Source organism: Drosophila nasuta, chromosome 3, assembly GCF_023558535.2.
Source record: "Drosophila nasuta strain 15112-1781.00 chromosome 3, ASM2355853v1, whole genome shotgun sequence".
Taxonomy (NCBI): Eukaryota; Metazoa; Arthropoda; class Insecta; order Diptera; family Drosophilidae; genus Drosophila; species Drosophila nasuta.
The window spans coordinates 21,484,938-21,511,081 of NC_083457.1; the positions used below are offsets into that span (position 1 = coordinate 21,484,938).

Here is a 26,144-nt window from a genome sequence, read left to right on the forward strand (position 1 = left end):
ATATTTCATAAAAAGATCAAAAGTTCATTGCACCAATACTTTATAAAGAAAGACTTATCTTCGAGCGTTTCGGAGAGGAGCTATAAATATACTTAATTGACAGCAAGTGGATTACTGCATTGGCTCAGCCAAGATTCGTATGCTCCTGTTATTTATTTTTTATTTTTTTTGTTAGAGCCACGCCCCGAGAGCACGCTGTTATCTGCCCTAGCTAATTTGACAAATGTAACGCATTCGTCACACTCCCAAAACAGAGAAATGGGAATCGTGAAAGAAGAACAGGGAACCAGAAAACCCGCAGGGGAGACAGAGAAACCAGAAATCGAAACATTGCTGCATTACAATTTGGAAAATCAAATACAAAAGAGTGAAAATCGTTTGCCATTACACGCGATGAGCCAACCGACAATCAGACTGCCAGACAGAAAAACATATAGCCAATGGACGGGGTTAATGTGTGTGTGTGTGTGTGTGTGTGGGAGCTTCCCCTTCAAGTTGCTTTCTTTCCTCTCTGTGACATGCTATCTCTCAGAATGGGGTCGTGAACAGAGTTCGAGAGTGTCGTCGTTGAGCACTTGCTGGCAACAAATGAGTTATGAAGTGAGGATTTTGTGGTATTTGCTGGCTGGCACTGCTCATGTTTTATTGCCAACATCTTGGTGCTCACCTGGTTCGATTGAGTTGAAGACGATGCATTAGCATGCCAGGAATTGCTCGTAAGTACCTCGTTTTCTGGGGTAATCCTTTACACGGTAAACAGATCTGAATTATTTGTGGAGCATCTAAATGAATGAGCTCATCTTCAAGGATACTGGGACACCTTAAACTAACTGCAAGTGTTACACGAAATCAAAAATACATATATCTTTGAATGCTTCTTATAGTTAAATTTATTAAAGTAGACTTCTTCTACCAGTCTAATCTGTCTTAATCCTTTTGCAATTGCAAATAGATGTCCACATCAGGACTCATAACAGGAGTATTAGATGCATAATTAAAGGAGTCCACGGTTTTACCACACTTGGCGACACTATGATTACGCAACAAGTGAACCAGACCTAGTTTAGCCTGCAAAAGTCCAAGCCTCATGCCAATGCAGTTGCGGGGACCGATACCAAAAGGCATATAGGCATCCATGTTGATCTTATCACGGTTTTCTGGGGCGAAACGATCTGGATCATATTTCATAGGGTCTGGCCAATACTGCAAATTAAAAGAAAAAAACAATAATTATTAAACCTGCTAAAGACACGAATAAACACACTCTTACCTTTTCATCCCGATGTATTCCCAGAGTGGAAACATAAAAGGGCATACCGTTTGGCACCTCCAGATCATAGTAGGGCTTCAGAGTAAACTTTTCTCCCGTCTCCGGTTGGGTACATTCTCGTTCACTAAACCCTGCAATAGGATATTTTCGCAGGGTTTCATTTACCACCTGTGTGAGGTAAGGCATTTCCTGGATTCTTTCGTAGCTAATGAAATCCTCGTCTGCAAAATAATCACTTATCTCTCGGCGAAGACGCTTTTGTATGTCAGTATTGCGTGCCAATTCAAAAAGAGTCATCGTCATAGTCGAAGAGCTTGTCTCAAAGCCCGCTGTCTGGAAGGTAGCAGCATGGGCCACCAAATAAGACAAATCCTCAGTTTTATTTTTATCATTTTCTGGGTGAGCAGCTGCTTCGCGTTTCATAGCCAATAGGACATCAATTAGATCATTGCGTTGTACTCCAGATTTCTCACGCTCCGAAAGAACATACGAAATAGTATTCATAAAGAAGTCTCTTGTTCGCTTCGAAAATGTTTTGACTCGTGCCAGAGAAGCCAATGTGGGAAACAAGAAAATTATGAAACTGTCCAAAACTCGCGACAAGTCGAAATTAAAGAACTCTGTATTCACTTTGAAGAACTCGCTATTTGTGTCCTTCAGAGCATTGGCTTTGATCCCAAAAGCAATAGTCGCTATTAAGTCAGTGGTAAATCGGGAGCAAATATCCTTGATGCATACTATAGAGTCAACAGGCAAACTCGCCAAGATCTGTTCCAGATCTTTGCCAATCTATAAAAAAGAAACTAGTTTTTACAGTTTATTTTGATATCTTAGAGTACTTACTTCCACCATCAGCGGATACATTTGCTTGATCTTGCCGCTTGTAAACACCGGTGATATTTTACTCCTGACATTCTTCCAGTCCGAATTACGCACAAAGAATAAGTTATTATAGCCAAGAGCATCGTGAATTGGATCAGTTCTTATAACTCGGTTCACAAAAAAGTTGAATTTCTTGATCATTACGGTCTTAATTAGATCAAGATCACGAATTATTATGCCCGGTCCTTTTAGCAAATAAACACCAATCAAAGGTTCCTCCTCGAATCCAGGTGTATTATACAGCATACTAATTTGCTCGAAATATGGCACTTTTCCCGTCAGAAAACTGCGAAAGTTTCCAAAGATTAGTGTAGGCTTTATAGACTTAATGCCATGGCGACTCCAATAGCTGTGAACTCTTTTCTGCCAAAGATAGAAGGCAAGAGCCAAACTGGCGATGAGTAAAATGATTTCAGTATACATCTGAGTTCTGGATTGCACTATGGACTGCCACTGCTGCATAGCCCTTCTCAAGCTTTTATATACAAAAATTCCACCTTAAAGCTTTCCATCTATACACATTTGTTTTCAAAACGTGTCGTCTCATTTTATTGCTGATATACCGTGACAAAGCGAAAACAATGTTTGTATAGCAAGTGATAAAGTTTTTGTTAAGGAACAACATTTGTTTGTAGGATTTATTGTTTCTTGATCTACATTAACGTCGAGTGCTGATATCTGCAGGAATTTCATAAGCCTTCATTCAGTTTTCATAATACAAAAGTTATGAAAGACTGATTTTCTTCAGTCGTGATGATAGTGCATATTCACAAGCGAAATGCTTGAATACCCTGTACTAAGGTTTTAATAACTCGGGTATAATACGTACTTAATAATCACATAAAGAGAATACAAATTATTTTCCAGCATATTTGAGGTAAATATAATATGTTCATGTTTATGCTATGTTATTGATATTTTGCCCATTTTTGACAGTATTTATTTATCAATTACAATACATTTATTTTAATCCATTACATGTTTTCTACTGAAAGTTTTCTATTTCAATTTAAAAATAATTCCTAACTTCAAATGACAATTTCCTTTTAAGACGATATTTTAACAAAATAATTTTATAAGGTATTGAATCGTCACCACTTCTAAATATTACAATTTTTTGCCAACTCAAGAGAACCCCCCGTTTATCAATTTGCTTAGTCAGAATTACTTTCGTTCTCTGCATGGGGGACTACCAACTAACTAATTTTGTTGTTCAATTATTATCAGTTCTTCGTTCAAGTGTTTGCTGATCGCTATTGTTGCTTATCATTGTAGTCTAGGTTCGTCAGAGAACAAAGAACCGGGGAAACCGTTTATGGTTTGTCTTGAGAAAACCCCTTCCCATTAAATATTTCACTCACGATCTCGCTAAGTATTCCACTCACTCAATTTAATACTTTTTTTGCTCTCTCTTCATACTTTTCTGTTTCTCTCTCACACATTTTCTAACAGTGTTAGAAATGAATATAGGCAAGAATATAAAGAAGTTCATAATATGGAATTAAGGTATTTTATGTAGTTAAATCTTTAAGGGAAAAACTTTAAATTGGTGTAATCTAAAATCTATCTATCTATAATCTAAAATTGATCTTAATCGATTAATACAAGTAGAAATTTCTTTATGTTTTTATAGCCTTTCATATCCGCTGTTCATATAATAGAATGGTGTTTTAAATTCATACAAATCATACAGCTCATGCTAAAAATATTTAAACCAGTCGCAATATGTGCCTTTAAGAAATATGTTATATATATGTATATACTGAAATAAGAAAACTTAGAAAACTCTCCTCACTAACTCTAATACTTTCTAACATTCCCTGATTACAATCACCAATACAATCTCACCTTGTAACCTCTGGCAACTCTGTAAAAACCAAGCTTTTGGCAAATCTTTATTCTTGGATAGTTTTTATCACTTAAAAATTAATTCAAGAATATGATCTCTCGTTAGTCTTAGGTGTACAATACATTAAAGTTTCCCCACATGTTTTTAAAGGTATTTTAAATAAGATTTTAGAAAAATAAAATAATAATAACACTTTGCACATTGGACAACTGCTGCTCATTAAGTAAATTTATTGCAAAAGTAATCTTCAATACAAAAACACATATCAATCCTTTTGCAGTCGTACGTAGATGTCCACATTGCTTGCCATAAGAGGACTTTTCACCTCAAATTTAAAGGAGTCAACGGTTTCATTACATTTGGTTACACTGTGTTTGCGCAACAAGTGAACTAAACCTAGTTTAGCCTGCAGAGTCTCATGCCAATGCAGTTGCGGGGACCGATACCAAAAGGCATATAGGCATCCATGTTGATCTTATCGCGATTTTCTGGCGCAAAGCGATCTGGATCATATTTCTCAGAATCTGGCCAGTACTGCAACGCAAAAGAAACAAATAATTATTACTAAAATTAATAATACGGCTTTTGAAATAAGTTTATACCTTTTCATCTCGTTGTATCGCCAAAGTTGAGACATAAAACGGCATGCCATTTGGTACCTCCAGATCGTAGTAAGGTTGTAGTGTAAACTTTTCCCCCGACTTGGGTTGGGCGCATTCTCGTTCAACGTAGCCAGCGATGGGATACTTTCTTAAAGTCTCATTGACAACTTGACAAAGATAAGGCATTTCCTGTAAACGTTCATAGCTGATGTGGTCCTCATCCCCGAAGTATTCCTTTATCTCCGAGCGAAGTCGATCTTGGATCGCAGTATTGTGTACTAACTCAAAGAGCGTCATTGTCATAGTAGATGAACTTGTCTCAAATCCAGCTGTCTGAAATAGAGCAGCTTGGGCAACCAAAAACTCCAAATCTTTATCATTAAACTCATTTTTTTGAGATTGAGTCTCTCGTTTCATTGCCAGTAGAACGTCGACTAGATCGTTACGTTGCACTCCAGACTTCTCACGCTCATCTAAAACGTAGGATATTGTACGAATAAAGAAATCTCTGGTCGGTTTCGGAAACATTTTGGCATGAACCAGAGAAGCCAATGACGGTAGTAGAAAAATGCAAAAACTATCCAAAAGCGTTTTTAAGCTGAGCTTAAAGAACTCTGTGTTAACCTTAAAGAACTCGCTATTATCACTTTTCAAAGCATTAGCCTTGATTCCAAAAGCAATACTCGCTACAAGATCAATGGTAAACCGGGCACATTTATCCTTAATGCGAGCAACAGAATTAGCGGGCATCTTCGCTAAGTTCTCTTCTAGATCCTTACCAATCTGTAAAATGATAAATTAATTTCTATGTATTTCATATAACATCAAGATGTACTTACATCCACCATCAGCGGATACATTTGCTTTATTTAACCACTGGTAAAAACAGGAGAGATTTTATTCCTGAGACCTTTCCAATCTGGACTTCGGGATAGTAAGAGATTATTGTAGCCAAGTGAATCGTGAATTGGATCTGTTTTCATAGCTCGATTCACAAAATAGTTGAACTTCTTGATCATCACAGTCTTGACTAGGTCGAGATCCCGCACAATTACTCCAGGACCCTTCAGGAAGTAAACTCCTATTAATGGCTCATTCTCAAATCCTTTGGCTGTGTGGAACAAACTAATTTGTTCAAAGAAAGGAACTTTTCCAGTAAGAAAACTACGTATATTTCCAAAAATTGGCTCTGGTTTTATCGACTTCACACCATTTCGCTGCCAATAGCTATAAAAACGATTCTGCCAGATATAGAAAACAAGTGCAACACTGGCAAAAAATATAAAAAATTCCGTAAACATTTTTTCAGTTTACACTATAAAACACGACGAACCGCAATGGCAACTTTCGAAATTATTTTTACCAAACCTCTTATCTCTTTAGAGCTTTACTGATTAGCGACGGAAAAGCTTAAAATATACATATGTACTATATATGCACTAGGTGATATAGAACACGAACTTTTTTTTAAAGCTTTTGCACAACTTCTTCAACTTATTGAAGACTGTTGAAAATGTATAAGATTTTTGTGACTTAGCAATTCTTTTTGTGCTTTCGCAATATTATGCTGATTAAAGGCGTGCATAATTTCATTCAAAGCTAATTCCTACGAGCCTTCTCCTTATCAATTGCCCATTCATTATTTCATTCGTCGTCTTACTTGGGGACTACCTCAATTCTTAATAGTACGTTTCTATAGTTTAGTAATACTTTTTGCTTGGAAGCATAATAACCTGCACAGCTGTTAGATGACTAGAGGTTATATTATGAATATAATAGAATAGAGATGGACAGTGGCAATTTTACACATACAGTAAAGAGTAAATTCTTAAAACCAGAATAGTATTACAAAGTTCAATATTTATTAATCTTCAATCACCATATTAGAATTCTACTCTTTCAATATGCCTACTTTTAATTCAAAAATTCTTAATCAAAATGTTGATTACGAACATTTTTTGTATTTGTTTTTTGTCTGAAAAAGAAAATAAGACAAAAATAAGACCAAGGAAAACATAACCGTGCTGCTCATGAAGTATATTTAATGAAAATTATATTTTCAATATAAAGTGCTTACATATTAATCCTTTTGTAGTCTAACAAATATGTCCACATTGCTTGCCATAAGTGCATTTTTCACCTCAAATTTAAAGGAATCAACTGTTTGTTCGCACTTAGCTACACTGTGATTACGCAATAAGTGAGCCAGACCTAGTTTAGCCTGCAGAAGTCCAAGTCTCATGCCAATGCAGTTGCGGGGACCGATACCAAAAGGCATATAGGCATCCATGTTGATGTTATCGCGGTTTTCTGGCGCGAAGCGTTCAGGATCATATTTCTCAGGATCTGGCCAGTACTGTAATATTAAAAAAATAAATTATTTTTAGTACAGTAATTAAACGGAATATTAAAATTAAAATATATACCTTCTCATCTCGATGAATCGCAAGAGTTGACACATAAAAGGGCATGCCACTCGGCACCTCAAAATCATAGTGAGGCTTTAGAGTAAACTTTTCTCCTGATTGCGGTTGGGCGCATTCTCGTTCAACGAAGCCAGCGATGGGATACTTTCTCAAAGTCTCATTGACAACTTGACCAAGATAAGCCATTTCCTATAAGCGTTCATAGCTGATGTGGTCCTCATACCCGAAGTATTCCTTTATCTCGATCTTGGATCGCAGTATTGTGTACTAACTCAAAGAGCGTCATTGTCATAGTAGATGAACTTGTCTCAAATCCGGCTGTCTGAAATAGACCAGCTTGGGCAACCAAATATTCCAAATCTTTATCATTAAACTCTTTTTTTTGAGACTGAGTCTCTCGCTTCAAGGCCAGTAGAACGTCGATTAGATCATTGCGTTGCACTCCAGATTTCTCACGTTCATTTAACACATAAGATATTGTACGAATAAAGAAATCCCTGGCCTTTTTTGGAAACAATTTGGCTTTCACCAGGGAAACCATTGATGGTATTAAAAAGATACAAAACTCTTTTTAAACTGAACTTAAAAAATTCAGAGTTAACATTATAGAACTCGCTATTGTCCATTTTTAAAGCATTAGCATTAATTCCAAAAGCTATACTTGCTATAAGATCGATGGTAAACCGAGCACATTTATCCTTAATTAGAACGACTGAATCAATGGGCACTTTTCCCAAGTTCTCTTCTAGATCCTTACCAACCTGTAAAATGATCGATTAATTTTTATGTATTTTATACATTATTAAGATGTACTTACATCCACCATCAGAGGATACATTTGCTTTATTGTAATTCACTTGTAAAAACAGGAGAGATGTTATTCCAGAGAACTCTCCAATCCGGATTGCGGGAAAGTAAAAGATTATTGTGGCCGAGTGAATCATGAATGGGATCCGTTTTCATAACTCGATTTACAAAATAGTTGAACTTCTTGATCATCACAGTCTTGATCAGGTCAAGATCTCGCACAATTACTCCAGGACCCTTAAGGAAGTATACTCCGATTAATGGCTCATTCTCAAATCCCTTGGTTGCGTGGAGAATACTGAGTTGTTCAAAGAAAGAAATTTTCCCAGTAAGAAAACTACGTATATTTCCAAAAGTTGGCTCTGGCTTAATTGATTTCACTCCATTACGCTGCCAAAAGCTATAAAATCGCTTCTGCCAGATATAAAAGAGAACTGCAACACTGGCAAAGAATATAAAAAATTCCATAAACACATTTTTAGTTTGTAGAGAAATACACGACTTGCGGTGAATGCAAATGTTTCGAGGTATTTATATAGTCTTATCGCTTCAGAGTTTTACTGATACACGATGTCGCAGCTCAAAGTGTACACATGTGCAGTATGATATATACGACATCGAATATTTATGTAAATTTCTTAATGTTAGTATTTAACAAGTAAGAAAGCTACAGTCGAGTGTGCTCGACTGTGAGATACCCGCTACCCATTTTGAATAAAAGCAATATATTTTGCGGTATTATTCTCAAAATATACCAAATATACCGCAAAAATACTAAAAATATACCAAATGGTATATATGGTATATCGATATAGTACCGCATTCAAAATATACCATAGACGGCACAATATACCAGATTGTCAGCCAAAGCAACTCAGACCCTAGTAAGTAGGCGTTTTTGCCCATACAAAAGTATTTCTTAAATAGCTTCCACAATTTTTTTCTGTTCGCAACCAAATTTTCAGGGATCATAACTATTATAGTTATTACTGTATATACGAAAATTCGTAACTCTAGCTTTAAAATTACGCTTGTTATTCGATTTTTTTGATTTGCAGGGGCGGAAGTGGGCGTGGCAAAAATTTGAAACAAACTTGATCTGCGTGCAAACATAACAAATGCTGTCGAAAAAAAATTATAGCTCTATCTTTTATAGTCTCTGAGATCTAGGTGTTCATACGGACAGACGGACAGACGGACGGACGGACAGACGGACATGGCTATATCGTCTCGGCTGTTGACGCTGATCAAGAATATATATACTTTATAGGGTCGGAGATGCCTCCTTCTACCTGTTACATACATTTCCTGCCGGCACAAAGTTATAATACCCTTCTACCCTATGGGTAGCGGGTATAAAAATAGCTTTTACAATTTTCATCTCCCAATAATATTATTTTCATAAAGTTATTGAAGATTCTTTAACATTTCATCAGACTTGCACTCAACCCTAGCGTGTAGCGGTTTTCGCAATATAATGATAAATGAGATCGTGCGTAATTTTATTCACTTCATTTTACTTACTACGAATCACCTTATCAATTAGCAAGTCATTATTAGTTTCGTGGCCTTACTTTGAGACTATATCAATTTTATAATTTTGTTTTTCTTTTGTGGGGCATTCCTCTCTGATAACGAACTAGACCAACTAGACAGCGCGTCGCAAAAATATAGGGTGTCACAATATCCATATCACAAAGAACATGGTTTAGTTCAAGAGTTGTAGATTCGTAAATGAGCTCTCGATAGGTTTTTATACCCGCTACCCATAGGGTAGAAGGGTATTATAACTTTGTGCCGGCAAGAAATGTATGTAACAGGTAGAAGGAGGCATCTCCGACCCTATAAAGTATATATATTCTTGATCAGCGTCAACAGCCGAGACGATCTAGCCATGTCCGTCTGTCCGTCTGTCCGTCCGTCCGTCTGTCCGTATGAACACCTAGATCTCAGAGACTATAAGAGATATAGCTATAATTTTTTTTCGACAGCATTTGTTATGTTTGCACGCAGATCAAGTTTGTTTCAAATTTTGCCACGCCCACTTCCGCCCCCGCAAATCAAAAAAATCGAATAACAAACGTAATTTTAAAGCTAGAGTTACGAATTTTGGTTTATACAATAACAACTATAGTAATTATGATTCCTGAAAATTTGGTTACGATCAGACAAAAATTGTCGAAGTTATTAAAGAAATACTTTTGTATGGGCAAAAACGCCTACTTACTGGAGGTCTTAGTTGCTTTGGCTGACAATCTGGTATATTGTGCCGTCTATGGTATATTTAGAATGCGGTACTATATCGATATACAACATATACCATTTGGTATATTTTTTAGTATTTTTGCAGTATATTTGGTATATTTTGAGAAATATAATGCAAAATATATAGCTTTTATTCAAAATGGGTAGCGGGTATCTCACAGTCGAGTACACTCGACTGTAGCTTTCTTACTTGTTCAGTCTTAAAATAAACTTCTTAAAAGCTAGTTTTACTTCAAAATAGAAAAATAAATAATATTTTTATTTTTTCACAAATTTCGGGCTTACGTATATTTTAACATTCTTGAATTACGGGCTTACATTATAAAAATAGAATTTTTATACCCGCTACCCATAGGGTAGAAGGGTATTATAACTTTTTACCGGCAGGAAATGTATGTAACATGTAGAAGGAGGCAACTCCGACCCCATAAAGTATATATATTCTTGATCAACGTCAACAGCCGAGACGATCTAGCCATGTCCGTCTGTCTGTCTGTGTGTCTGTCCGTATGAACACCTAGATCTTAGAGACTGTAAGAGATAGAGCTATAATTTTCGACAGCATTTGTTATGTTTGCACGTAGATCAAGTTTGTTTCAAATGTTTGCCACGCCCACTTCCGCCCCGCAAATTGACAAAAATCGAATAACAAGCGTAATTTTAAAGCTAGAGCTTCGAGTTCTGGTGTGTACAATAATAACAAGAGTATTTATGATTTCTGAAAATTGATTGCGATCGGATAAAAATTGTGGAAGTTATTAAAGAAATACTTTTGTATTAGCAAAAACGCCTACTTACTAGGGGTCTTAGTTGCTTTGACCGACAATCTGGTATATTGTGCCGTCTATGATATAGTTTGAATGTGGTGCTATATCGATATACCAAATATATTTTGCTTTTACTCAAAATGGGTAGCGGGTATCTCACAGTCGAGCACAGTCGACTGTAGCTTTCTTACTTGTTAATTTTAGATTTAATAAAAATATTACAAATCTGTGCGAACAAATAACCTTTATCATTACACTATTTGTCTACTATTAATTTTATCAGAATCCGAAACGTTTAATAGTTTTTCTATAGAATAAGGAATAATTTAATGCACCTTGATATTGAAATGACGATGGCGAAGTGTGTGACAATCTGGCTAGTTCTATAAAATATTGCTTTCTTCCTATTTCTTTATTTATTTGTCTGCTATTCTCTCCTATGTTATTGATCTTAGATTCTTACGAGGTTTACCTATCTATATTTCTTCCATCCAATGCATAAATACTTGTTTTACAATTTTCATACTTTGCAATTTAATAAGCTATGAATTACTTAAGAATCGTTAAAATAAATAAAACAAAGTTGTGGGTCATTGGGTCATCTTTGAGTGAAATGACAAATGCCCCAAACCAGTGTCGCGAACTACCCCAAAAATATGCAAGTTGAACCCCTGGTTGAAGAACACAAATTAGATTATATCAGCAGCGGTGGCATTACGAACTTCATTGGACAATGGCATAATTATGCAATGAGCAACCCTCGTCGCAAATCGTCGCAAGGCAATACTCGAACTGCCGTGCCAGATGTTATCGTGAAAACGTTTACCGTTCGACTGTCCCCAGTCTTCAGACCCTGCTCAAAATTATGATGGAACACGCGACACGGCACACTGTGCTGCTTTGCTCTTCTCCTCTCTTTATATCTCCATCTCTGTCTCGCTTTTTAATAATATGCACTTTGAGATTTTCTGCCCCTATCTGGTCAGCAGCTTTTGTTTTCTTCCTTATTTTTTTGGCACATGGCATGGGGTCGGGTGTGGCCAGTGGTCAAACCCTTGAGAACAAGTTCCGATCAAACAGGTTTTTGCAGTTGCATGCCATACAAACATACGACCCCCTCATCAACAGTAGCATCAAGTCAAAGGCTTACACATTTCATTGATGTTGCTGATGCATGCGCCCTGCCAGGCTCAACAGGGTAGACTGAGGCAGGGGTAGAGGCAGGCAAGGTCCTGGGGCAACTTGCAACCTAGGGTATTAAGTCCGCGTGACATTTTTTAAATTAAACAAGATCCAGCAACCAATAATAATAACAACTTACTACAGCAGTGGCTTGTGCGCGATTCAATTTTTGTATGTGTGTGTATGTGTTTTCACGACAATCTTAGTTAGGGTTGCTGCATGCAGTGCATTCGATTAAGGGCTTAAGGGTTGGAACAAAGTCCGAAGAGGGTTGTCCCTGATCAATTCCATTGACCAAACGTTAAAGCTGCTTTAGTGACCAAAAATTCCAATAACCGAATATGAAAGTGACCAATTACTAGTGAGCTATACATACATATATACTAAACAACCCTATGCCATATTTCAACTCAGTGATAAAAGTCTTAACTCTAATCTATAAATAATATTTCTGCTGGCGAGTGGATTAAAGCTCATAACAAACATAATTGTAATTGCCTGATGTTCTTATTTATAAATTAAAGTAGTCAATCTTGATCTCCATCGGGTTCAATCACAAGAGCAGCGCAAACATTATTATAACTAGATAAGATTTGAGAAATAAGAATTGGATCCATTGGATTAGACTTTTCAGTTTTAGAATTTAGTTGATTTAGAACTAAAGTATCACATTTCTATATATTTATATTCCATGAAAAAGTCAATCGCCATTTAACGATTTTATGAACATGCATATTCTTTGTCAACTACAATCTTTTCTAAGTCTTTTAAAGACTTCTTTTAGAACCATTTTCAATATAAATTCTTCATTCGGTTTCTTTAAAAGACATTCACTAAATGTCAGACCCTTGATTCAGCCACCTTGTCTCAAGTGTTTCCATCAACTCTTGAAGTAAGTTTCTTAGACGTGTGTTTCCCCTTATGTTCAACTTCCACAAAAGTTAAACAAGCTCAACTTCCTTCATCTATATCTGTGCTCTCAATTGCACAAGTCCCTTCTAGATTTAACTCCTTTTCAACTGAAATTCACTTAACTTCATGCTGAATATCCACCGAAATAACCACACCTGTCCCATCGGCTGCGACTTTTCTCTCCTTTTCTTACTCTATCACTCCTCTGTTCGTGTAGTCAACTTTCCGACTTCGATTCGGCATGTGATGGGCAAACCCCTCTATAATGGCTCGTCGATGGTTATGAATGCATAATTTCATTCCAAAAATTGCTGTTTCCTTCTTTTCTTTGCGACTCTGACTCGCTCTTTTCTGTTCTTTTCTGTTCTGTTCTGTTCTTTTCTTTTCTATACTTTACCCTCGGACTATTTGCCTGCTGTTGCCAATGCTGTCGTTGCTGCTTGTGCATATTTCACCGCGGAGCACACACAATCGCACGGGGTCTGATCCTTCTAGCCTTTCACGGTCACACCTCACCCCACTTGAATCTAACGCATTCCATCTCCCCTTAGCCATGGTTTTGAATATGTTAGGGTAAAGAGGTCTGCCAAATCTGGTTTATAGTCGCGCTTATAAAAAAACACAACAACATTAAAACTCCCCACGATGGTACATGGCCGAACGCAGGTTTAGGGTGAGGACAAGGGGACAACGATGAGGGTGAGGACAGTAAGTCGAGGGGTGTGGGATTCGGGTAGAGAATAAGCCAAGTTAGACCGGCCCAGGGGCCAGTTCATATGGTGTAGAAGGCCGGTCTAGCCGCTGCGCTAATATCTACATAAATACATGCAACACGCTGCTTCCGGTGTTGAAAGTTCCAATTCACAAAAGTCCACGACTTCATGTTGATGTGATGTTGATGTTGATGATGATGACGATGGCGACGGGCACGGAACCCAAATGAGGACTAGGCGGCTCTCGTGGTTGTCCTGATGAAGGCGAAAGCAATGGTGGTGATGGTAGGCGTGTAAGGGACGCAAGTAAAAAGGGCTCCCAAGTTTGGGGACAGTAACAGTGGTAGCAGTCCAAGCAATATTTCACCAAAATAATAAACTATATTTATTGAATCGAATCAATTCAATCACGTTGCAATCGCAGCAAGATGTCCACATCGGATGACAACACGGGACTTAATGGCTGGAATTTGATCGACTCCACCGTCTTGTCACACTTGAGCACTTTGTGATTGCGCAACAAATGAACCAGACCCAACTTAGTTTGCAGAAGACCAAGTCTCATGCCAATGCAATTCCGAGGACCAATGCCAAATGGCATATAGGCATCCATATTAATATTGTCACGATTTTCCGGAGCAAAGCGTTCGGGATCGTACTTATCCGGTTCTGGCCAGTACTGCAAAAATAAATAAACAATTTTTAATAAAATCACTTACAGAAATAAAGTGAACTGTAGTTTTAGTACCTTTTCATCTCGATGTATAGCCAGAGTGGACACATAGAAGGGCATGCCACTGGGTACCTCCAGATCGTAGTACGGTTTCAACGAAAACTTTTCTCCGGACTCGGGTTGCAAGCATTCCCTCTCAGCATAGCCGACAATGGGATACTTTCTCAATGTCTCATTGACAACTTGACTAAGGTAGGGCATTTCCTGCAAACGCTCATAGCTGATGTGGTCCTTATCACCAAAGTATTCCTTGACCTCTGCCCGCAATCGATCTTGCAATTTGTCATTGAGTGCCAATTCATAGAGTGACATGGTCATGGTAGATGAACTAGTCTCGAAGCCTGCTGTCTGAAATAGAGCAGCTTGAGCCACCAGATAGTCTAAATTGAGGGCTTTCTCTCCCTTTTCTGATTGAGCAGCTGCTTCTTGTTTCATAGCCAACAGAACATCAATTAAATCATTGCGATGCACTCCAGATTTCTCACGCTCCGATAAAACATAAGATATGGTTCGAAAGAAGAAATCGCTCGTTTTCTTCGAGAACAACTTGACACGAGCTATAGAAGCCAAAGCGGGTAGCATGAAGATAATGCCAAGATCCAAAGCGCGTTGCCAGCACAATTCAAATATTGCCATATTATAGTTAAAGAATTCACTTTTTATATTGCTAAGAGAATTCGCTTTCACACCAAAAGCGATACTTGCTATAAGATCTGTGGTAAACCGCGCACAAGTATCCTTAATCCGAATCTCGGAGTCATTGGGCACTTTTTGGATGTTCGATTCCAGATCTTTGCCAATCTGTAAAACAATTTAATTCAAATAGCTTTTCTAGTCCCCTTTTCTATAAATTGATGTAGACTTACTTCCAACATGAGTGGATACATTTGCTTGATCTTGCCGCTGGTAAATACAGGCGAAATCTTGTTGCGAAGTCCCTTCCATTCCGGACTGCGGACGAAGAATAGATTGTTATAGCCGAGGGGGTCGCGATGTGGATCAGTTTGAAGAGCTCGATTCACAAAGTAATTGAACTTCTTAATCATTATAGTCTTGATGAGGTCAAGATCGCGTACAAGTATGGCAGGACCCCTAAGCAAATAGACTCCGATCAAAGGTTCGTTCTCAAATCCCTTGGCCGTGTGAAGCAAGCTCATCTGCTCAAAGAAGTTCACCTTTCCAAAAAGGAAAGCTTTCACATTGCCCACGATGGGCAGCGGTTTGATACATTTTACCCCATTGCGCTGCCAATAGGTAAGGCTTCGCTTCTGCCAGATAATGAACACGGTCACTAAACTGGTTATCAGTAATAGAAGCTCCGTAAACATTGTGTTCGCTTCGTTCGTAGATTTGCGACTACTGCGTATTTCAGCTTTCGCGCTTGCTTATAAGTAAGTAAACAAGATTTGCTTTCTCAGAGTGTCGAGTGAATATTTTAATTTGCCGATCGGCGATGACAATGCGAAATGTTTGCGTACCCTGTTTCAATTGAATGTTTTGTGGGGAATATTAAAGTTGCTTTCTATAATTTTAATTATTTCATGTTTTGCTGTGGTTACTTAACATTATCGAAAAATGTTTCTTAATTCAATTAATTTAATTAATACTTAAAAATATTTTCAAAAATTAATCTATTTTAAAAATTATTTCTATCTTTTTTATAAATAGATATTTAGATTGCCAGTTCGATTACTTGGTTTAAAAATGTTTAAAATTATTTTCAAAAATCTATATTATAAATCAATCTATTTAACAATCGTTCGTTATACGAATAAACTAAACTACTACACTTGAAGATGATAAACTATATTCTTCTTATCAATTAAGCCTTGTGTGTCGAATTCATTGATAATACTTTGACCGTCAAGTCAAAAGACCTCGCTGATAAAAGTTGAATTGATGTAGAACTTTAATTACGGAATGTCTTGTTTTCTTACGTAGTATCATTTAAGAGCTAAACAGGGTACCTCTTAGTCGGACACTTGAAGTGCTCAGAACGCGGTACGATTGGATAGTATACTCTCCTTATCATATGCTCAGTCAGAGTTACTTACGAAGTCGACCACTGTGACATGCTCAATTCTTTTTTGCTTAGTGTTAATCAAGTTTTGTATCAGTGTTTGGCGCCCCCCTTTTCCGCGCTCTTTTCTCGCCTCTTTCCCCCTTAGCAGCACATTCACGGAAATCGGTTTCGGTCTCGGGCTCGTGTTTAGTCTCACATTAGCGTATTGACTGCCCGCCCGTCCCGCTCCTCCCTCTTCACTCGACACTGGTCGCCCGTCGTCGAGTGGTAAACGATGCGACGCCGTTTCGGCTTTGACTTCGGGTTTGGGTGGCTCGGGTAGCTTGGGAAATTTAGCCAGGGGCGCCGTCTGCTTTAGCTATCGCTTTGGGGTGTGGTCTTTGGCTTTGCTATCGTTGCTAGTTGCAGCCCTCGCCACCCACTGGGCTACCCCTTCTCGACTCCTTATCGTCTCTCGTGCTGTGGCTGCGTCTGCGGCTGTTTGTTTGTTTGTTTGCCTTGCCTTTCGCTGGCTTCTTTCGTTCGCAACTCCCACTTCCTTTGCAACTCTACCCTCCGCCCTACCCGCTGAGGCGGACACATACTTCAGTAACTGCCAGTTGAACGCATATTGACGCTTATTAATATTTACATTTTTATTTGTATTTTGGGTTTTTTGCTGCTGCTCCCGGATGAATTTTGGACGCCGTTGATTAAGCGCTGAACAATGTTGCGACAGCGAAAAAAAAAATATGAAGAATAATAAATGTTTTTGATTGCTCCCTTTTTTAATTGTCATACAATTTAAGCCAGTTTGGAAGCCGTGCCACATGCATTTTGTTTTTCTGTAAATATGAATAATCATAAGAAGGGTAGTTAATTTTTATAGCCGCTACCTATAGTGTAGAAGGGTATTATAACTTGAGACATAAGAAGGCATCTCCGACCCTATAAAGTAATTAAGTTGATCAGTGTCAACACCCGAGACGTATACCATGTCCGTTCGTTTGTAGGAACATCTAGATCTCAGACACTATAAGAGATAGAGACTTGTTATATTTGTCCGCAGATCAAGTTTGTTTCAAATTTTTGCCACGCCCACTTCCACCCCCGCAAATTGACAAAACTCCAATAACCAGCGTAATTTTGAAGCTAGAGTCGCGATCAGATAAACATTGACGAAGTTATAGAAATAGTTTTGTATGGGCAAAAAGGGGTCTTTTTTCCTTTGGCTGACTATCTGGTATATTTTAGACTGTATGGTATAATTTGAATATAGTATTTAGTATTTTTGTGGTATATTATTTTGGTATTTTTAAAGATTAATGCCATTTTGTTTTGCTTTTATGGGTAGCGGGTATCTCACAGTCGAGCACACTCGATTGAAACTTTCTTACTTGTTTTTTATTAATTTCAAGATTGAAAATAAATTGAGAATAAGATATAAACTTGCTAACAAACGATAAAAGCACAAGAGTTTGACAAAAACTAATTTATTATTTATATAAATATATAAATATAAATAAAATCTAATGTAATAGAAGGATGAATTTGAATATGAGCTCCAAATATATTGTTAATTCAAAATATATAGGAACTTCCAAATAAATTAAATCTATAATTAGAAATATTCATCAAAAAGATTAATTTCATTGGCAAGTATTTCATTAATGCGATATGTTATATGATCTTTACAAGGTATCCAGCAGTCGATCTATTAAAAGTCGCACTTTTATTTAATGGTGTTTTGCTATGTTTCCTGCAATTTGAGGCCGTAAAACTCAGTGACCATAGATTTACAATTTACAATTTACGATTTGCTTTCCGTAATTGGTCCCAGTCGCCACATGCGAACTCCATTAAAGTTCGGATACACTCGTAATCTCTACTCTCTTCTCCCTCTTACTCAACGTTTACGTGCTATTTTATTTCCATTTTTTATGTATTTTTTACACAATTTAATTAAAATATGAAATTTCTTTAATCTCACATTCTGTTTCTCTCCCTCTCGCTCTCGTTGCAGGTAAGCACAGGGTCCAGCTGTCATTTGAATCTTTGGCTCTAATTTCGGAGGGATTTTGTGCACGTGTCATTGTTTTCCTGGTTCCTGGTTCATGGTGTCTGTTGTTCCGGTTCGACTCTCAGCCGTATATTGCTGTTGCTCGTCAATGCTTGTTGATGTAGCGAGAGGAACCCCTAAACCACTTGAATTGTTTACTCAAATTATTTTGAATTATTGCATGCGCCGTCGGTTCATTTCCACGCGACTTTTGTTACACCCTGTCCGATCCCCCAGGGGATGTCAGAGAATCCTCACCACCACCAAATACATCGCCATTGCTATCGTCATCGGCAACGTCATCTCCAACACTAGCACTATCATTAAGAGCATCCAGAAATGTTGTTGTTGGGTTCTCAACGGTTAAGTTCTATTGCATCCTGTTGGGTTTATGTTTTCCCTCGCAATTCTCAATTCTACTTATTTCTTGATGTGGCGTGTCCTTGAGCGCAAATGTTGCATTTGCTGCTCAGCATGTGGCAGCTCAAACGCACTTTGAAAGGATTAGTTCCATTTCCTTTCCCTTATTTCCCTGCATAATGCTCACTGCATGAGTGGTGGCAGTTTTCAATTTCCCTCCATCAGCCAAATAAGGATCAGGCAACAGTGAAGTAAATGCCATTTGTGATCGAAGCTAATAAAGATTAAAGAGAAATCAACAAAAAAAAAAAATGTATATTATGATACTCTCTTCCATTTAAGCAATTATGGAAATAGGTAAAAGTTATGACTATTTATTCATATTCGGCAATATCGTGATCTTTTCATTGTTTAGATAATAAAGAAATTAGAAAGTGGTCTGGATATAATAAAGTCCCTATTAAATAGAGCCTTCAATGCAAATCTAATTTCATTGACATTTTGTCAGAGTGTTAAGAAGATGCTTTTTTGGATACAATAAATATACAGTAGCTGCTTCACTGCAAATATTCCTAAATTGATATTTATTAACAAATAATAGAGAGTTCATCCACATCACTTGGATATATTCAATATTGATATGTTAAGTAAGTAAAAATAATTGGAAATCTGCAAATCTGCATTAATTGACATAACTGTCATAAGAAAGCTACAGTCGAGTGTGCTCGACTGTGAGATACCCCCTACCCATTTTGAATAAAATGGTATTATTGCGGTATTATTCTCAAAATATTCCAAAAATACTGCAAAATGCCCAAAAAAATATATATTCAATGGTATATTTAGTATACCGATATAGTACCGCATTCATAATATACCATAGACGGCACAATATACCAGATTGTCATCCAAAGCAACTAAGACCCCTAATAAATTGGTCTTTTTGCCTATACAAAAGTATTTCTTTAATAACTTCCACACTTTTTATCTGATCGCTACCAAAGTCTCAGGAATCACAACTACTTTAGTTATTATTGTATATAGCAAAATTCTCTAGGTTTAAAATTAAGCTTGTTATTCGATTTTTGTTAATTTGTGGGCCCGGAAGTGGACGTTGCAAAAATTTGAAACAAACTTGTTCTGCGTGCAAACATTACAAATTCAAATACAAAAAGTATAGCTCTATCTCTTATAGCCTCTGCTGAGATCCAGTGTTTCCAACGAACAGACGGACAGACAGACATGGCTAGATCGTCTCGGCTGTTGATGCTCCTTCTACCTGTTACATACATTTCTTGCCGGCACAAAGTTATAATACCCTTCTACCCTGTGGGTACCTAAATAACATCAATTCCTCTTTGGATATATTAATTGTTTAACAAAATATTTCGTGAATTTTCTTTAATTCACATTTTTTCAACTATAAAGTATCTATCATAAAGTATTTTGGATATATTAAAACCACTATTCAACAGATCCTTTATTTCACATATAAACTCAACATATATTTCTGTTTCTTCTTCATTATTTAACAAATCTTATTAAACATTTTAAATGTTAATTTACCTAACCATAGGTTAATAATAAAACATATCATTCAGCTCTTTAATTCTAAGGAAAATTCCCTCCATCGCTCTTTTCAAAATAAGTTTCAAATTCCTCATTGTGCATCTCAATCATTAAACATCAAAATTGTGTCTGACCTTGAAGCACAATTTTCAATTATGTGTTTAATCGACTTACTTAACCATAATGTGGCAATTATGAATTATATAATTGCAATGCGAATTGCTGAAATCATCTGCTGCTTTTCTCTTAACTCTTGGGTAATAATTTATCAAATTCCACAATTGAAGTGTGAAATGCTCCAATGAAATCAACTTGGAATGTCAACTGATGTCGCATCACGAAGAATATGTACAAGTATATATCTGTGCGAATGTAATACTGTATTATTAAGATATTTATATTCATTAACCCACAAAATACAGACGGCAATTGATAGGACACTTAACACGCCAATGCCCCGAGAGACCGGAGAAGAAGATGTGGAGTGGCAAGTGGCAAGTGGCACGAAATGATATTAACATAATTTATATACTAACAAAGGCGCCGTATAACGATTTACATAACAACCTGGCTTGAAGAGTGCGAGTATAGCGATTTGGCCAATAGATTTTGATTAAGCCGCAAAACAAGAAGCAGCCGTCTCGATGTGGACATGGATATGGTTATAGATGCGCATAAGCCGAGCCAAAACGCTAATTGTTAGTCAGCCAAGGCAACGACAACGACGGGCATAAAACATAAATAGGGCAGACGCTTGAACGAGGAATACGTGAAGTGAGCACATCGAGAAAATTACATTGACGACGTGTTGTCGGGAGAGGGAAAATAATTTGGTCACGTGCAGCGATATCGAGAAGGGGACTCCTTTGCTTAGCTGGTTGACTATTATTTCCATTTGATCTCCACATCCGCATCCTCGTGTCTGGGCTCAGGGCTTATCGCCCACAAAAACCCAAGCAAGAAAACTGAAGGCAGTCAGCGTAATGAAAATAGATTTTTGCTTTCTTTGAACAAAGTACAAGTTACAACATTGAATTTCTCTGAGGGTATTTCGGGTGTCCAGGGCAACAGCCCGCCCTGGGCCTGTGGTTTCGATAAGCATCTGAAATTGAATTGAAATACAATTTTTTTTTCCTAGTGCCTTTGCTGGCGAACAATTAGAGAAATGAAGTTATAGGAAGTTCTTCAGACTGAAGCCGATTAACTGTCACAAATTTGTTGGAGTCGTGGAGCAAAAGAACTTGGAAGTTTGAAGTTGAAGAAGGTGTAGTTTTGCAGGTGCTAAAACGCCACTTCCTGTGCCTTGACACTTGACTTGACTCCAGTTGACTTGAGCGAGCTTCCCTCTCGGGGAAATAAATTGCGTTAGGGGCGCTAATGAACAACGTCTGCGGACAGGTGAAATATTCCCGGCCAACAGATAAGAGTTACTCACATATAACTGTGGTCAGCTCTCGATTACAAAATGCGTGCCCTCAACGCACGAATGCGGCCCAGACAGCGACCTCAGTCGCAGTCGCAGTCGGAGTCGCAGTTGAAATTCGCATGCGATTCGATGCGTTCAAAAGCCGGGATACATTTAATAACAAATAGCATGAGAGAGCACATACGAAACCATGAGGGTAGTTTTTATACATCAATTTTTTCTCAGTTTTTCTTTTTTTTTTGTACTGTGTTGTTATAAAACTGCTATGCACATAATGAGCAAAAAACGATGCGCCAGTTTGGGTTAGACCGGCAGCAGGATGCGGGATGTGGGGAGATGCGGAACGTGAACCAGACGGTCTGACAACAAAACGAACGAACGCATGCAATGGCTCATGGCTCATGGTTCATGGTTGGTTTCGTGTGAGGTCCTTGTTTTAGAGCACTCGGCTCCACATCTCCGCATGCAGCTCACGTATGCGCTTAATTTTTTTGTTTATAACGCCCCCAAGGCACACGCCCAGCTGAAAACACCCGATCCATTCCGATTCCATTCCGGACGCATGCTGCGTATGTCACTTGGGGACTTGTTGGGGTAGACCATTAAACCCTTGGCCATTGCCTTTGACTATGGCAGCCTTTTCATTTATTTTTGTCTATTAACCGCATCGAATCGAAATAACGTCTGTACTATAATGAAGGTATCTTTAACATAAACCCTTTTGCAACTTATTCTAGCTGTTTAATTCAAGGCAATACTTCCTAGATAATGTTAGAGTATTTACACTTCACTGCATTTAAAATATTTCCAATTTTTGTAAAAACTTTTTTTTTTTTTTGGTTCTGTTGATAATCAAATGCGAAATTCTATGCATGGCTTAGTTACTTGGGTTATGTGTAGACTGCGCTCCTGACTCTAAAAAGGTCTTTCACTTTTTAGCCTTGTCTTTCGCTCTTTCGATATATATACATATATATTTGAGCTTGTGACCGTTGAAAAACTCTCTGGAGAGTACGACTTATATCCGATTACAACACCACAACTTTTGTATATGTGTTTTGGGTGGTTGAATGCAACGCGACGGGATGGACAACATTTTTTTCGTTTCCTAGACCTTTTGTCTAATGGGGCTAATATAAGTCGAAGTAAAACGAGTTTAAAATTTCATAAATTTCAATTTTAATAATAACTGAATGACATAAAAAGTTAAAGGACCACAAATTGTAGATGTATGGTATAAATTGGAGATTAACAAAAAATACTATTCATTCAATTCAAGAATTATATTTGTAATATAATATAAAAACTTTAATATTTCGATTTACTACATAATAATACTACGGATCAGAAAGAAATTCGTGTTTTTCTTAAGCAAACTTTTAACGCTATTAATTAACGAATTAGAAAATATTTATGAGACTCTATAGCCTGTTAACGATGTGAGCCTCTCTACGCGCTTCTCACGTCAAGTTTCGTGACACAGCGAAATGAAAACTATAATTACTCAAGAGGCAAACCACAAGGCAGCAGACAGTGACGCAGGCTCAAACGAAGAAATTAATATTTTAATTACAACACATTTAACATGCGATTATGCGCTTCAATGAACATCTTGTGGCCCAAAAACCAAAGAGAGGGTGGCTCAGATATACACACAGGCGCACGCACACACAACGTTCACATGTTTACCGCCCCACGGCACAGTGGGCGTTAAAAGTGTCATAACTTATTACAGGACTACGACCAAAAGCGACACATCCGCCTGTTAAGCGTAAGCAACCCTAGACGCAGCAGCAACAGCAACAATTTTGAGCAGTAACAGAAACGTCGACAAACGCAGAGTCAAACGAAGAGCAAGCAGCACAGTACAGCTGTAACAGAGCTTAATGAAGAGTAAGTCATAAACGGGACGAACTAAGCCCAACACGTACTGCACTTTAATTACAGACGAACCGACACGAACTCGGAGCCGAAGAGCGACTCAGTGGTCACTCGGCTGCAAACAACAACATACATTTCAACACTTACATTTACATAGCATGTACAGAGAAACGCTTTCATTAGCTTAACAGTGCAATCTAAGCTGGTCAAGCAGACAACGCTCAAAATACAGAGACAGCGAATGTAATTGACAGCTGTTAACTTAACAGACAACATCTAAGCTACTGTTGTTGGTGCGTCTGCTGCTGCTGCTCTGCTACTGTTGTATTTGGGTATAATTGTAGTTGGGGGCTGTGGCTTGGGCTCCGCTGCCAGCAGCTGTCGTCGTCATTGTCAACGATGTACGACGGCGTCGAGTGTTAATCAAAGCGTAGTTAATTGCTTTGCCGAAAGAGCCGAAAGAAAGACAGTGATTGGGCTTGAAGTTTGTCTGGGTAAGAGTAAGGGAGAGCGAAAGAGTAACAAACTGTTGACGACAGAGCCACACATGTGTGTGTCTGAATAAATGTGTGTGTGTGACTTTTGATTAAGTTAACCCTTTGGTGTGCTATTGCTGCCGCTGTAGATGTTGTTGTTCTTCATGCATTTCTAATTTAGCAAGTGTTAAGTGCCCGTCTGGGCACAACAGGAAGAGTGGGAAGAGCGTATTTGCCCAAATGGCAACGCCAGTCGTCTACAAAAAACAATAAATACTAATTAAAATGTATTTAAATACAAATTCAGACACGAACATGCCCAAAACCTCACACACACACACGCTCACTCGCACATGTACATCAATTTTTATGCGCTCTGAAGCGTATGTTTTTGTAGCAACACAAGCCAATCCCCATCTCCACATTCGCACACACACACACATATATAGTCGCCCTGCAGTGCCGGCAAAAGCAGCAACAACAATGCGAATGAGTCTGGCGCCAGCAGCGAATCATTCGTTCCGTCTGTTTGTCTGTGTGCGTGTGTTCATGTTGTTTACTTGTTTTTGCACCAGCACACTAGCGCCACCTAACGGAAATGTTTCATAAAAACTTAATTGTCCATGTAACACTTTTTTTATAGCCTTTCTCTACGAAAGTCTTGTTAGCCTTTAAGTGGCACGTCGGGCCATAGTTATTATTAAAGACCCCCTGACTATTTCTAGAAAGGATTTCAAAGATATAGGCCAGAGAGCGTGATAATTGGCATCTTTTTCACTGTCTTTAAAAGGACATAATTCTAAAAATTAATGGGTCTCTAATTTCTTCACTAGTTTGCAAAGTGAACTCGTTTATTTCATTTCAGTTTAAATAGAAATGTGAAAATTAATATATAAACTTAAAAGTAATACCTTCATAGCGGGTTTTGTGGCAAACTAAAGACTCGGTGGCTTTTCGAAAGATTTTCCAATTTACATTAAACTTCACTTTAAGCTAGAAGAATCTAGAGTTGAAACCTGAACTTTTCTGTTGAAATACAATAAGTTCAAATCCTCACTAAATATTAAAGCAGTGAAATGAAATAAATTTTAGAGACCGTTAGTTCATTGTCGTTAAATTAGTTAGTAATATGATAGCTATTTCATTTTAAATACGATGTGGATGTTATCATTATCTAAAAAGTGCAATTATTCAATCTATTTTATGTTGTCTGCTTCATAAAATAAAAACGAATCAAACGAAGAAAAGTCTGTCGCATTCCACTATTGTTTATGTTGATTACGAATAGCCTTCGTTAAACCCGAACGAACTAACCACGTGCAACAAAAGTAGTTTGCGGCAGCATTGTAATCAGAAAAAATGAACTTCCAGAATGCAATTCGTGTCACTTCCCCCTGCTGAAGATAACGTCAAAAGAGAAAGAGAAAGAGAAAAGGAAAAACCGGGGAAAGAAAAAAACTTGAGCGACATCATCCATTCGCATCAGTCGCCGTATCCGTCTACCACAGACGATTCACATAACAAAAAGATTCGGAATGAAAAGAAAAATAGATTGAATTGCGTGCAAAATGCGTTTGCTGTGCCTCGCTTGGGTCAAAGCAGGGAGAAAGGTAAGGTGAGGGTCGGGCAACATGCACCAATAAAGTGCTACAGCCCTTGAATGAGGTTTTTCAGCTACAAACGCACACCCAGATAACGCAGATAACGCATCTACGAAGCGGCTATACACTGCCAAATTAAAGGGACATGATATTCTGTAGTCAACCCAAAGAAATGAGATATAAAATTCTTAGGGAAGTATAAATTATACTTCATTTCATAAGATCCATTTCAAGATCAATAAAAAGTTTAAAATGATATATTTTTATGAGATTCATTTGAAGATCATCGTTTGTTCATCACACTATCTTTAAACGAATTCCTAAATCGAATATCGGGAATACTTTCTTTGTTTTGGATAATA

General features: G+C 37.7%; 2 protein-coding genes and 2 pseudogenes across 2 annotated transcripts; all 4 read right to left on the reverse strand.

The window, feature by feature from the left end:
* Positions 1 to 851: 851 nt before the first annotated feature.
* LOC132790217 (probable cytochrome P450 6w1) lies at positions 852 to 2,594 on the reverse strand. The gene is made up of 3 exons (XM_060798681.1): positions 2,114 to 2,594; positions 1,271 to 2,059; positions 852 to 1,203 (listed from the first exon to the last, which is right to left on the reverse strand). The coding sequence occupies exons 1-3, from the start codon at positions 2,573 to 2,575 to the stop codon at positions 928 to 930; spliced, it is 1,527 nt and encodes a 508-aa protein (XP_060654664.1). The 5' UTR covers positions 2,576 to 2,594; the 3' UTR covers positions 852 to 927.
* Positions 2,595 to 4,211: 1,617 nt separating this feature from the next.
* On the reverse strand, positions 4,212 to 5,952 carry LOC132790219 (probable cytochrome P450 6w1; annotated as a pseudogene).
* A 728-nt stretch (positions 5,953 to 6,680) lies between these two features.
* On the reverse strand, positions 6,681 to 8,366 carry LOC132790220 (probable cytochrome P450 6w1; annotated as a pseudogene).
* A 4,970-nt stretch (positions 8,367 to 13,336) lies between these two features.
* On the reverse strand, positions 13,337 to 15,776 carry LOC132790218 (probable cytochrome P450 6w1). Its single transcript, XM_060798682.1, has 3 exons — positions 15,275 to 15,776; positions 14,424 to 15,209; positions 13,337 to 14,354 (listed from the first exon to the last, which is right to left on the reverse strand). The coding sequence occupies exons 1-3, from the start codon at positions 15,734 to 15,736 to the stop codon at positions 14,079 to 14,081; spliced, it is 1,524 nt and encodes a 507-aa protein (XP_060654665.1). The 5' UTR covers positions 15,737 to 15,776; the 3' UTR covers positions 13,337 to 14,078.
* Positions 15,777 to 26,144: the final 10,368 nt, after the last annotated feature.